Source organism: Blennius ocellaris, assembly GCF_963422515.1.
Source record: "Blennius ocellaris genome assembly, chromosome: 19".
Taxonomy (NCBI): domain Eukaryota; kingdom Metazoa; phylum Chordata; class Actinopteri; order Blenniiformes; family Blenniidae; genus Blennius; species Blennius ocellaris.
The window spans coordinates 14,607,040-14,621,172 of NC_137668.1; the positions used below are offsets into that span (position 1 = coordinate 14,607,040).

At 43.7% G+C, this 14,133-nt stretch overlaps 1 protein-coding gene across 1 annotated transcript in view; it reads left to right on the forward strand.

Moving 5' to 3' along the window:
• atp8a2 (ATPase phospholipid transporting 8A2) overlaps positions 1–14,133 on the forward strand; it is a 49,437-nt gene that overhangs the window by 18,742 nt on the left and 16,562 nt on the right. Inside the window, exons 21-24 of the mRNA XM_080515173.1 lie at positions 26–165; positions 1,448–1,586; positions 2,084–2,148; positions 10,911–11,083. Of these exons, the coding sequence (XP_080371299.1) occupies positions 26–165; positions 1,448–1,586; positions 2,084–2,148; positions 10,911–11,083 (517 nt within the window). The remainder of the gene's footprint in view (positions 1–25; positions 166–1,447; positions 1,587–2,083; positions 2,149–10,910; positions 11,084–14,133) is intronic.

A 14,133-nucleotide genomic window follows, 5' to 3' on the forward strand; every position in this document is an offset into this window, starting at 1 on the left:
TATTGTCCTCTTCATGTCCCTGAAGGTCTCAGGACGCTCTGTTTCGCATATGTGGACCTGGAAGAAGATGCATATCAGGAGTGGTTAAAGGAATACAATCGCGTTAGCACTGTACTCAAAGACCGTGCTCAGAAATTGGAGGAGTGTTATGAGCTACTGGAAAAGGTAAACTCAATATATCTTTATTCTGTGTTCTTGCCTCTGAGAGATGCGGCTTAAAGGGGCTGTTTTTTAATTTTTTTATGTGAAGGTTTTAGATTTTTTTCCAGCATGTGCCTGTGGGTCTGTAATTTTGGGGGATTTTTCTGTTCAGATGTATTAGTAATAATAATGATACTACCTTAAAAATGTTGTTATGGACACACTGTCAGCAGCACTTGCATTATAATAACACATTTATAACTTTCTGTAACATCTGATATGTTTAGGCATTGAAGTCAGAGCAGTTTAATATGCGACTCATTTAATTGTTTCGCAGAAGACAATAATTAAAATGTATGCAAACCTTGAAATGACAAAAAACTTTTGAATCCGAGTATTTTCAGTGTAAAAGTTTAATCTACTATGATTTAAAAAGAAAAAGTCAGACTTCAAATCAGTTCTCGCTTAGTTGCCAGCAGGTGGCAGAGTGGCCTCAAATTTGTTACCAACCATGGTCCAGCTTCATTAACTATCCTGCCTTTACATTAGATAAGCAGTTAAACATGGGGGGGGGGGGGGGGGGGGGGATTGTAAAGATTCATTTATGTTTTCCTAAATATACAGAGTCTTGCAAATAAACTGTTCATGATTCAGAAAGGAGGCGCGCAAGCATGGTGGAGCGAACCTTTTTTTTTTTTTTTTTGCTCCGACGGTGTTTAGAAGAAAGTTGTACTGATCAAACCAGAGCGATAGGGGACAGATTCGAGGTGAGAAAAGTGAAGAGAGGAGGAAGAAGAGGAAGCAGGAGGAGGAGGAGTAGAGCAGCCCTGACTGGGAGACCACAGGGATAATTACCTGCATCGGCTTGCCAAAAGTCCCATAAAAGTGGAGTCAACAACACAGCAGTGTTAGTGTCTGTGTGTCTCTGAGTGTGTGTGTGTGTGTGTGTGTGTGTGTGTCAGTCTCTCTAATGAGGGTACACATGCATTTAAATGCTGAACAAATTAAAGTGAATGGGGGTTGGGGGTTGGTGGTAATGGGTTACCTCTTGGCAGGAAGACACGGTTGGTACGGAGGTCCAACGTGAGGCGGGCTGCTTTGCCGTCTGATCTCGCCTCCCTGGCATCGCTCCCCCCCCCCCCCCCCCCCCCCCCCCCAAATTAGATGTGGATGATGTTTTCTGGAGAGAAACTACCCTCGCATGAAGAATGCTGATGTCAGAAATGAAATTACTGCCATAATTTAAGAGAGTCTGAGATTTAACAGAGTCGAGTTTGACGAAAGCTCTTCGCTTTTCCACCACCAGAATCTCATGCTGCTGGGTGCCACGGCCATAGAGGACCGCCTCCAGGCCGGCGTGCCAGAGACCATCGCCACTCTGATGAGGGCCGACATCAAGATCTGGGTGCTCACTGGAGACAAGCAAGAGACTGCCATCAACATAGGTTAGCGAGGAAAAAAACCTTGAATGTCAACTGTGCAAAACGGAGGCAGGTCATTTATTTCTGCAGCCCGTGGGAAACTGAATGTATTGTGCAGGTAATCAAATCATGGTAAGAAGCATTTGCAGGCATCATGCGGGCTGAGCTGCCGGACAGGACTCTATTGTCTCATTAAGATGTGGCCGTGGTGCTATAAGGGGACTGCGATGACATCAGTGTGTGATTACCTGCCACATGGAGGAAGCTCCCAACCAGAGCAGGCACTGGGTACTCTTCAAAAAAAAAATAACATCTAGTACTCCCCAAGTGTCCTCTTTTGTCATCACTGGTGTTTATGAATGATATATTGGCAAAACAACACGGTGTAGTTTAAGCAGAGCGGCAGGACGTAAGAGTGATTTAAGATGGACTACAGACTATGATTCTCAACCTTTGTTTTCGGTATGAGTGAATCTAATGTCTTCCCCATCCCCCCCCTCCCCTCTACAACCGTCTCTCAGGTTACTCCTGTCGCCTGGTGACGCACGGCATGTCCCTCATCATCGTCAACGAGGACTCTCTGGATGTGAGTACTCCTCCTTTTGTACAGTACCCGGATCCGTGTGTCTACGTATACAGGAGGTAAAAGGTTATGCGGTGGGGTCTGGAGCAGATTGCCGTGGGAACCAGGGTGTGGTCGCCTGCCAGATTGGTTGGCGGGGCTTTTTTTTTTTTTTTTTTTTTTCTGTGTTCACAGGTGCAGGTAATTAAAGTCTCTGGTGTCCCGTTTGGTGAAAAGGATGAAAAGGGACGAGCATGTAGGGCCGTCAAGGCCCTGAACCAGGCTTTCACACTCTTCATCTGACATGCGTCTTAAACAGACCCGGTACATCCTCTTAATGATCTGCCGATGTTCAAGTCCCAACTAAAAGGGGGATCTTGGATGTTCTTTTATCTGTAGACTGGATTTTTCTAACCCAGTTACGTGTTCGGGCCTCTCGATTGCACTCATGTGTCTTTGTGTATATGTGTGTATGTGTGTGTGTGGTGCTCGGTCGAAACCCGGCGAAAGAGACGAGCGATCGGTTTGTTTACTTCTACAGTTTGTTTATTTGGAATGCGGGAAAATATGCCCCCATAAATGCTGCTTGAATGTGTGCTTTTTGTGTATTTGTTTATTGGAGTGTGTGTCAGTTTGCAGGCCCAGTGTGAGTGTTAAACCCGGATGGCGAGACATCTGTGTTTACGTGCAAGTTTTTTTTTTGTTTTATTTTTGCTTTATATAACTTATTGTGCAGATGTTGGGAGTCCTGAGCCAGGAGCGTCTAGAATAACCACACAGTGACATTCGGCTACACACAAATTAAATTAAATGTTGCACCTAATTTTGGACTTTTTTTGTAACTGGATTTAATGTGGGTCATGATTCTGAATTTCGCTGCGAAACTTTGTACTCATGGTTTCGCATTGTTGTGTCGTGCCAAATTGTTGTTCGGAGAACTGGTTGTTAAATCTTTCGCAATGATAGTTGTCAAAAGGTTTCGTCTGGGAAATGTCAGACTCTGGGAGCCGCCGGTCAGAAGCTCGGCAGCGTGCAGGGCCACTTAGAGGCCGAGTAAATTGAGTTGAACAGGGTGAACATTTAACGTGACGGCGTAAAAAAAAAAAAAGGCTTCTTCAGTCTCAGAATTGCCTGTACATTTGGAACACATGGGTGAAAACCAATGCACTTAGCACTGTAAAGCGATCAATCCTAATACGATTTACCTTTTTTTTTTTTCCTTCTTCTTTTTCTTCCCCCGCTCTGCAGTTCAATGTCTGGTCAGTGTAGTTCGGCTCTAAAGGTGAAACCTTTTGGATCGCAAAGATGATGGCATGAAAACACCATTTTTAATGGCGCTACGGTTTCGCCAGAGTGAATGTTAAATCCATCTACCTTTTTGGAAAATGACCCCACAGAGATTAAATGTAAAACTAGGTCTGTTCCAGTGCACACAAGACTTTTTTTTTTTTTTTTTTTTGATCCTACTTTTTTTTGTGTTTTTTTTTTTCCCAAGTTCTCTCACTGGAAGTACTTTCAGAAAGGGAAAACAATCCCCGGTACAGATGAGTGACTTGAAATGAGGCAGGATGTAGTCGTGAAGGATTGTTGGTGTTGCTGAGAGGTGCTGTCCAATGATGAGGTTGGCAGTATAAACAAAAGACCGAGGTGAGCGGGATCCAGTGACGAAAGCGATGAGCCCACAAACCAAACTTCTCTCCTTTTTGAAGTCTAATTTGTTTGTACCGATGCCAAAGTAAGAAACAATAGATATTTACTAAAAACAGATTTGCAGGAAGCCTTTATTTCATTACGAATCAGATTATTTAAACGGGGACTTCTCGCCCGGCTCGTATGTTTTTGTTTTATTATTTTCACCAGCATGTGGAAGGTATTTCTGTATCTGACTTAAAGATGTGTAATACGTTTTATTGATAAACTTCCTTCCATTTATTGATCGACCTGCTTTATCCAGAGAAGGAAAATGATTAGAGCCCATTGCAGGAGACGTCAGCCGAGTGCAAAGTGCTCCTCGTCCTTATTTCGAATTTTTCATCCTAATTGATTATGAACATTTAATTTAAACCTAGGGAAAAAGTGAATTTAAGTGAAAGAACCCACATACATTGAGATGTAATATACAGGATGCTTGAAGTTTCTTTTTTTTTTTTTTTTTGCAGCATTCAAACTTATTGATTGGAAATATAACTAATATGCCATACATGTCTTTTCTTAAAATGCCTTCTTTGTAGATATAATCAAGTTGTTGCAAAGATACTGAAAAGTATTCCTTTTAAAACCTCACAAGACCCGTTGTCATCCCAATGCGTAAAATCCATATTTGAAAAGGCAGCATCACTTTTCCACCCGAAGTTTTCTTAAATTGTTTAAATTTAAATGACTCTCTTGCAAAATGACTCATTTCTATTGGCTGCCTGGTCATACACGTGTCGCAGGAAAGCTGACCGGTACAGCTGGGTGACACAAAAAAAAAAAAAAAAAGAGTTTTAGATGAAACACTGCAAAACATGAGATGGTAACTAACATGGCAAGCAACTGCCATTTAAGTCGAATACGATTTAGTGATTACAGTTTAAAAGCGGTTATGACTGTCATGGTAACTGCACAGAGCTGGTATTGGATGTAGGTGAAAGCCACACTGGCCTGAGTGCAACACTTATCTCACACTTAAAATAACTCTCACCAGCCTGGCTTCTCCCGACATGTGGGCCCATTTGAAGGTTTTGACCCGTCCGGGAGCGAGCAGGAGCTGCTTATCAACGTTTCTCCTCAGCGAATGACCTCTCGCTCTCAATATGTGAGAAAGTCCCCCCCCCCCCCTCATCTTTCACACCCAGTTTGCTGCGGTTATCACCGTGAAGGCTGATCTGTGCACTGGATCTCAGTGCAGCTCCCAGTTGCCCCCCCCCCCCCCCCCCCCCCCCCACGCACCCCTACCGACACCCACCTCCGCCTTCCTGGCCGAGCCTGTTCTTCTATCCGTGTCTCCTTCACACCACTGCCTCCACATCTGTCGGCACGCTCTCTGTGTGCAGGAAGCGGCCCTCACGCCCATTTGTGCCGTCTGACGTGGAGAAATGTATTCAAGATGAAGCGTTAAGAACTTAAAAAAAAAAGTTTCTGTTGGCGGAAGCGCAGCAGCGTTTGTATGTTTCTTGTACTCCTTGTTTGAGACGATCTAGAAAGGGGAGAGGGGGGTGAATTGAGCTGTGTTAAAGGGCGATGAGTGAGTAGTAACGCGATCTCCTTTTGGTGCTCCTCCTCATCAAAACAAACCCGGTGAGTAGTGCCTCCTGGGTAAACGCTTTGCGACCACTGAAGCTGTGACAAATGCCATCTGTCACATTGGGATCTCACACACACACACACACACACAGTCCGACGCAGATCTTGCCCCACCCCAACTACATGACAAACGTAAAGTCTTCCGTCTTTTGCTCGGAGGCAGGCTGGTTTACACCAGAGGCAGCGGCACACGCCCCCCCCCCCGATCATCTCGATAAGTCCAGATTATACATTTCATCTCGCCCTTCCACAATCTCGTCCCCGTACTCATCACGCTGCCCGGAGTACAACTCCTAAACAAACACCGTCTTTCTTCTGCTCATTAATCATTCTTACGTGCACAAAACTCGCATGCGCTCTCTGTTGTAGCATTGTGTGTGTGTGTGTGTGTGTGTGTGTGTGTGTGTGTGTGTGTGTGTGTGTGCTTCTGTATTGTTGGGCCATTTTTCTTTTCTCTAATCATTTCGAGAACACTTGGCCTCGAACCGCTGACATGCACATGTGTGTTTGTGGATCAGACAGCAGAGGATGTGGGTGTTTGCACAGATGCACGGTCCGATAATTAAATGGTATATTAAATCTCAGTGGTGACAGAATCCGTACGGTAAAACTGAGCGTGTCCCCCCCCCCCCCTCCTCCTCACTCAGCAACTCTTTCTCCGTCTTTAAGCCTTTCCTCATGTCTGCTTCACTCCTTGCCTCCTTTGTCTTCCTCCCAATTCTCTTTGTAGCTCCTCTTCATTCATCCCGCTTAATGCTACGTAGTATGTTTTATAATTTGCAGCAACATTTATCACTATGACACCAGTGATTGTTCTGCCTGTGGAAGTTGGTCTGTAGGAGATCAGCGTTTGGCTTTCACCGTTTTCCCAAATCTAAATCCGTTCGTACCGATCCATTTTATGGTAAAAGTATGCAACGTGAGACGGCGACCTGCGGTATCTCAAACCGCCTGCATGCCCTGCGCGTTTCTGGCCTCCAAATATAAACCCGATAAAATTCCTCGCAGACGGGCCTGCGAACACGGTCTGTGGAGAGTCCGTGCGTTTCCACGTTGGAGGGCTTCCGCTTCCTTCAAGGCCAGATTTCTTATGAAAATAAAACGTTGAGTTGGAGACTTTAAACGCGGGCTAATGAAAGCTGTCATATCACAAGTGGTGCAATCAAAATTGAGCATTTTTTTCCACTGCGGTCTCCAAAAATAGCAGGTAATTTAGCGTGAGAAAGCGGTGACGCCACATAGTGAGCCATTTTTCTTGCCTGTCTCATGGTTTTTCTCTTCCAGAAAGTGTTAACAGACCATGGTAGGCTCTTCTGAGTATTTTCTTCTTTTTTTTTTTTTTTTCCCCCCCCCTCCTCTTCATGTTGAGACGGCATTCTGTTCTCAGGAGGAAACAGTTTTGTCTGGACTCACCATTGGCTCCCTCTTAGCTTCAGGAGCAAACTAGTGTGTGTACAGTCGGTAAATGTTTAACCCCCCCCAGTTGGCTTTTTGATCTTCTAATGCTTCTTCGCAGGCTAATCCTGGTTATTATTTTAAGTTTGTTTTTACGAAGGCTAAAAAACCTTGACTTGGACCTGCTGGGACAAGCCCCACAGGTGTACACACCACCCCATTGGGTGTGTGTGTGATGTCTTTCCGTGCATTTCGCAAACCGACTGATTCATGCTTCAATTAATACACAATTTCTTGAGCTGGATTACTTTACGCTCTGGAGAATTTCTTCCACCCATAATGTTTTACCAACATTCTATTGCTCGATTAATGAACTGATTCATTATTTCGATGCCTAATTAGACACTCTTTAAATGGATTTTAAACATTGACGGGTGATTTACCCACGATTTCAGTATTATTCATCAGTAATAATCAATTTCTTTGTGTGTTTTTTTTTTTTTTTTGCTTTTAATCCCACATCCTAAGGCATATTTTATTTTTTTAGGCGTTGACTAGTTTTTAAGAGAGAAGAAAAGTTTCTGGGCTGCGAGCGCGTCCAAATCATGGCTGACCTACGTTTCTTCAATGCCTCCTGCTGCTAACACCGAATGACACTAAAATATTATAGACTCTTTGAGCCGGCTTGTATTTCAGTGTTCCTCCAGTGAAGTGGTTGGAGGGGAATGTCTGTATTGGCAGGAAAAACCACTGATTCAATCCATGTTTTAGCAAATTCTAGGTTTTACGGTTGATTTCATTTTTATTAGCCTATCAAACTGGGATCCTGGTTCTGTTTTCTCCAACATAAAGTTCACGCAATAAGTTACTGTTAACACAGAAAAAAAAAAAAGATCTTGGTAGGGGTTTTTTTTCCCCTCCCATTTTTTTTTTTTATGTTTTCAACTTTGCAATGGGATTTTACTGCACCAGAGCTTTTAGTAAATAACATAGACCCTGCCCCGTGGTTGTGATCAACTCACCATAAATTTTATTCACCTGCTTCGTGCCACTTTTAAAGTACGTCCAAGGTCTGGATGCTTAAACGGGGTGTCCTGCCAGATATATAGCAAAGGGAAACTTACACAAGACAATCTGTTATCTTGCATGAATCAGTCGGGGCTGTTTTGTCATAATGTGTTCCTGAGTAATGTGGACTTTGGAAAGATGATTCTTCTCAGTGGGGGGAAAGCCTGCATCTGTATGCAGTAAAGCTGAGAACTTCTCATTGGGAAGCCCTTGTTGTGTACAACTACCCAGCTGCTTGTGACACACAAAGGCTTCTGCGTCTATACTTGATGTGTTTAATAATTAAGTCATTCTGGTCAATTTCACTTTGAGAATAAGACTTGTTTTGTTGCAGACTCCACGAGCCCCGCATTTGTAGTTGGCTACAATTAAAGGCAGTAATTCACATCCAGCTTCTTTACCACTTTCGCCTCACCAATGGGGCGCTGGAGCTGATCCTAGATGACTACAAGTGAAGGCAGATTCTACCTCGGACAGTCCCACCAGTGCATCGCAGTGAAAGACGATTCGACAATGTGTTTTTACGCTGGCGTGGGAAAACTGACAAAAATGAGAGTGCTACGTTAACCACCACAACGCAGCACAATTTGCAGTTGTGTAAAGGAGTTTCCAAACTATAATGGTGTCGTTTTTTTGTTGTTTTACGACATGTGTGAATCTGCCATTGAGTTACAAATGTTTGTGGGGCTGAGTCATGTGAATGCTCCTACTCTTACCTGGTAACTTTCAGTCCCCCCCCGCGACATGAACGAACAATCTCATTGCCCATGTAAGGTTGGGACATGATGACAGCCTACTAACTCGGACAGACAATTTTAATTACAGTTTGCGCTGCATTTTCCTGCTGAGGTTCTTTTTTTTTTTTTTTTTAAACCAACCCTGACACTGGTTGTCCTCACCTTGTCACACAGATATGTACACACAACCCCTGCAAATTCACAAGTCTACGTCTCCGTGCATGCACGCATTTTTTTTTTCCTTGCTCCTTTAAAAACACATAGGCTGCACACTCTCCACCGCGTTTGAGTTTCAGAACTCTGACAAACCGTAATCTCCTTTAATCCCTTCATTATGTTTTTGTTTTCCTTTCCCCTATTTAGGAGGGGGAAAGGTGAATGCAAACAGGAATTCCGGCACACAAAGAAAAACACACAGCCTCAGGCTGAGAAAACAAAAGAGCAGGGAATTTTTTTGGGGAAGAGGAGGAACGCTTGCGTGTAGATGGTACGCATGTGTGCATCGCTATTTGGCAAGAAGAGAGGCTGCATTGTTCCTACGATTGTGTTACATACAGATAAAGTGTGTGCGCTGGCTGTTGTTATCTTCCCCCTGCTCACGCTGACTGGGGGACGGAGGGGGTCGCCTCTCTGTGGGTCACTGGACTCTCTGGGGTCAGACAGCCGCCAGTAGCCCACTGTGAGAGGCCGAGGAGGTTCATACCGGCGCCAGTGTTCTCGAATGTGTGTGCACTGTTCTGTCTCCGGTTTGTTCTGTGCAGCAGCGGCTTGCCGCCGCGTTTACTTGTGTTGCCCATGTTCCCACAAACAAGTTCCCAATTTCAGGCTATTCGATATCGGGTCGTTTGTCGTGGGAATACATCCTGATTCCTCAGGTTTTGGTTCTGTTTATTTATCGGAGTGGTTTTGATTCGCTCTAACCCAAATTCAACTGGTCTCTTTCAGCGACGGGCAACTTTAATTAGTTTAAGGGGAAAAATGTTCTCCTCACTGACAAGGGGCCACAGTGTGACCGAGCAATTCGACTGTAAGAATTTGAGAATTATGGTTAATTTCGTGTCCCGGAATAAACTCGGGACTATGTAATAAAGAGCAATTTCATTCAATTCTTAGATCCAATGGGCTTAAATAATCCCTAATCTTTTATTACCATAAGATCAATAATGTATCTATTTGTGGAAGGAAGCTCAGGCTGCAAAGATTAAATGCAAGGATTATATGTCTGAAATATTTAACATTAAGTCTATATAAATTAGTCTTTTACACATTGTCAGTACCGTTTTAACACTGGTCTGTGACAAAACGCGGTTTAAAAATGTGTTTGGTCTAAATGAGGAATAGAAATCATAATTTTCAGTGGACGTAAATAAAACTTCTTTGGTGGTAGGTGGTGATGTTGTGGGGCTGTTTTTTTTTTTTTTTTTGAGCGTCTGCCTCCTCACATGGAATTCATTACGTCTCTGTGGGATGTTTGTTTTCTCTATTAATCCCTGTTCCTCTATTATCAAGCTCTCCATCACAACTGCCCCAAACTACTGCCTTGCAGGCAGTGAGCTGGCATTTACAAACACACACACACACTTCCACTTTACTGCTACACGTGAATAATGCATTTCTTTTCTTCTCCCTGCCACCACATCAGTTCAGCTCGTTTATCTTTCTTTCCTTTTTGCGTTTTGTTTTGCGTTTGTCGTTCTCTTTCTTCTGGTTACCCCCCCCCCCCCCCCCCCCCCCCCCATCAGATGTGCTGCTGATTTATGAAAGGAAAGATTTAGGATTTGCCTCATGGCATCAACATGTTGTGATGATGTCGAAGACCAACTGCAAACTTTATATTGGCATCCTTAATTGTTTAGTGTACACGGGAGCAAATCATTTGCCCCAGATGAAAGCAGGCTGTGCAGCCGCGAGCATGTGTCTTCCATTTGCTGCAAGCCGTTCTGACCTTTCGACAAATTGGCCTTTCATGTGTACGATTTTTCTCTTTCGCCACGCCGAGGCCGTCATATCCTGACCAAAAAAAAAAAGAAGAAGAAGAGAGAAACATAAGGCCAGATTGCATAAGAAGTGTTTTCAATCGTCTGGGTCAGATTTAAAGTAGTGATTTGTTCGTTGGCAGATTTAGATTTATGATCGTTTACCTCCAGGCTCGAGGTTTGTTTAGTTATGAGCCGGCAGCATTTCCTACCGAGAGCTAAGAAGCACCGAGACGTACGAGGCCACTTTAAGACACTTCCAGGCCGCTTTGACGGAGGCTTTATCATTATTATTTTTATCCCTCCCTTCTGCGTCTCCTTGCAGGCGACCCGTGCCACGCTGACGGCACACTGCTCTTCGCTGGGCGACTCTCTGAGGAAGGAAAACGAGTTGGCTCTGATCATCGACGGCCAGACGCTGAAATACGCCCTGTCCTTCGACCTCCGCCAGGTCTTCCTTGACCTGGCTTTGTCCTGCAAGGCGGTCATCTGCTGCAGGTAGGGGGAAATCCTGGAAAACCTGTTACCTTTTTGTCCTTTTTTTTTTTATTTACTTGCTTAATTACAGCTAACTACATTAATGTTTTCAGTCAATTCGGTATCAAAACTATAACACAAAGTGGCCTAAATGCTCTCCGGGGAGGAGTGCAGGCGATAAGTTATTTTTCGAATGCACTTAAAAGTCTTTAGAAAACGATAGTGGACCAACTTTAGGGACGTTCTCGTGACTGACAAACTGTTACAAATCAGCCTGTGAGAAGTCCAGACAAAGTCTGGAATTTTAATCTGTCAAGACGACCAGCACTGTACGAGACGCATGTTTACACACACACTGGATCATTGTGCCGTTGTGGAAAAGCCTCTCGCTCGCACTTACCGTAAAGAACAGTTTGGAATGTTTTAGCCAAGTGTTTCAAATGCCACATGAATGTCTTGCTATCCATCGTTTTGCATTCATGCTAAGCTGGTTATTTATGCTGGTTGGACACGGCTGTGTGACAGGTATTTCATGAACATGCAAAGAGGATTTTATGAAGGATGTACTAGTGTCATGTACTACGTGTGTAACTTTTCCGTGCCCCGGGAAGAATACTTGTCACCACTGTGACAACTCATGGGGATCCTGAAACAGTAAACAATCACATCGGGCACATCAATCCGTCAACATCTGCTTTTTAACTACGTCAGTAAGTTGACGAACCAATAACCGTAAACCACAGAAACCCCACTGAACAAGTGTGTAACTGAATAGAGTTTAGAGCGAGTCTGCAATGAATGAATGCAAGTTAGTGTTAATGTACCTGTAATTCATGTAAACATGGTGTGTGTGTCAAAGATGTGGATGATCAAAGGGTGTACAGAACAGGAGGGTTCAATGCCTATCTACCCTCGAACTGGGCACCGACTCGCACATAATATCATTATACGTTTCCATTGATACAAAGTTCACCCCGTCCGTTGAATGTTTACTGTATGTTCCCTTTTTTGGTCATGTTCCACTCGGCAGCAGCTGGGATGTTTAAAGACTTTCCATTTGTCTTTTTGTGTGTATGTGTGTGTGAGAGAGAGAGGGAGAGTGTGTGTGTGTGTGTGTGTGTGTGTGTGTGTGTGTGTGTGTGTGTGTGTGTGTGTGTGTGTGTGTGTGTGTGTGTGTGTGTGTGTGTGTGTGTGTGTGTGTGTGTGTGTGTGTGTGTGTGTGTGTGTGTGTGTGTGTGTGTGTGTGTGTGTGTGTGTGTGTGTGTGTGTGTGTGTGTGTGTGTGTGTGTGTGTGTGTGGCCAGGAGGGATGTAATTGACTCTCCCTTTTATATCTGAGCCATATCCGGACTCAGGTCTCACAGGCCTTACAAACAGCCTCCAGCTTCCTCTGCTGTATCCTCCACTCTTCATATCCCTCCCTCTCTCTACGCATCAGTCATCAGTCCCCCCCCCCCCCCTTTCAGTTTTTTGGGGGAACTTCCATCACTGGTTAAGATTTCATAATTAACTTTTGGTTCATGCAAACCAGAATGACCAGCATGAGTTGAATCATACTTGTTTTTTGTGTTCTTGTTTAACTAGTTTAAGATGGTGTTTTATTTCAGCTCTCACTCAGCTGCTTGTATTTAATGAAGCATTTAAATCATCAAAAGAGGAAAAAAAAACTATCTGATGTTTAACACGAAGGTAAGAATGTCTTTTAAAAACAAAAGAAAAAAAAACCTTTCCTTTGTGGGTTTACAGTCTACTTTTCTGGCAAATACCTATTAAAGTGTTTTGTTTGTGTTTTCTTAAATAATTCCTCACAAAGGTTCAAGAGAACTTTTTATAAAACTGTGGGAGGCAAAAAAAAATCAGTCTGTTGCTGAAAACATGAGCTAAATTTGAGAGTATAATTACAATCGCACAGTTTTTATAATCAAATTTAGCGCCTTCACATGTTCTGGAGTATTTAGGACTGGCTTATTGAATTTGTGAGCTCAGTCGATGATGTCTGTTCAGTGATCTAATTAACACTGGGAAGCCTGAAAGGAATTTGAATCCAGACCCGATGCGGGGATCTGACGGAGCGAAATGAATCTTTCGGCTGCCGCGCATCGCGCCTTGAGAGGCGACATTCACGCCGTCGCAAAGTTTCTCCCGAGGCTGGAAACGACGGTGCAGAGAGTTTGGAAGTAATTTATTGAGCGCAACAAAGCCTTAATGTGACACTTGTGGTTTTGCACTCAGGCTAATTGTATAGGTTTTGTTTCCATTGCACAAATAATCAGTAGTAAAACTGGTGTTTTCATAAACTATATGATAGTCCTGATCTTAGTCCAGACTCCAGACCTCCAGGTCTGCGTCACACTTGCGTACCTTTGCGCTAAAGTATTTGCAGATGACGCTACACTTGCTTGATATCCTGTTTTTTGCTGCGTGACTCATTGAGCAGATGGGATCATTTCCATCTTTTGACCTTATTTAACCCTTGCACACCACTCGGGGTCCGAAAGATTATTCAGTCTTCCTTATTGGCTATTCTTCACGCATCTGTTGCTGCTATGTAAAGATCCTTGACCCCGGTCACAGGTGACCTTCTTCAAGCTGCAACTACATGTTAAAAAATAAAATTTTTCATTCCAAGTTGCATTATAGCTTTGCACACTAAATCTTTTAGAGGGTGGATGAAGATAAGAAGACAGTTTGGAAATTGTAGTCCATTTAATCCAGTGTTTCCGTTCCGTAATCATTTAATTACACATTAGATTTATCTTATGACCTCCGGGAGCCGGGCTGTGAACCCTTTAATTGATGGATTAGTGCAGTTGTGGGGGCACTGCACTGTCAATCGGGTGCTGGTGTGTGTTTGACTTTAAAGTGCCAAGTTGTCTGAGAGATTATTCCTCAATCTACTGTATGTGTCTGATGTTTCATAGTTGTGGGAAATGCGTGTGTGTTGGGAGGGGGGTGGTCGGACTGCTACGCCTGGGCTCCTGGCTTCACTGTGCGTTTGTTTATGGGAGGACTCGGCGGCTGCTCATTTTCTGCTCAGCTCCACCGTGAAGTGCACTGAGAGCCTTTCATCTT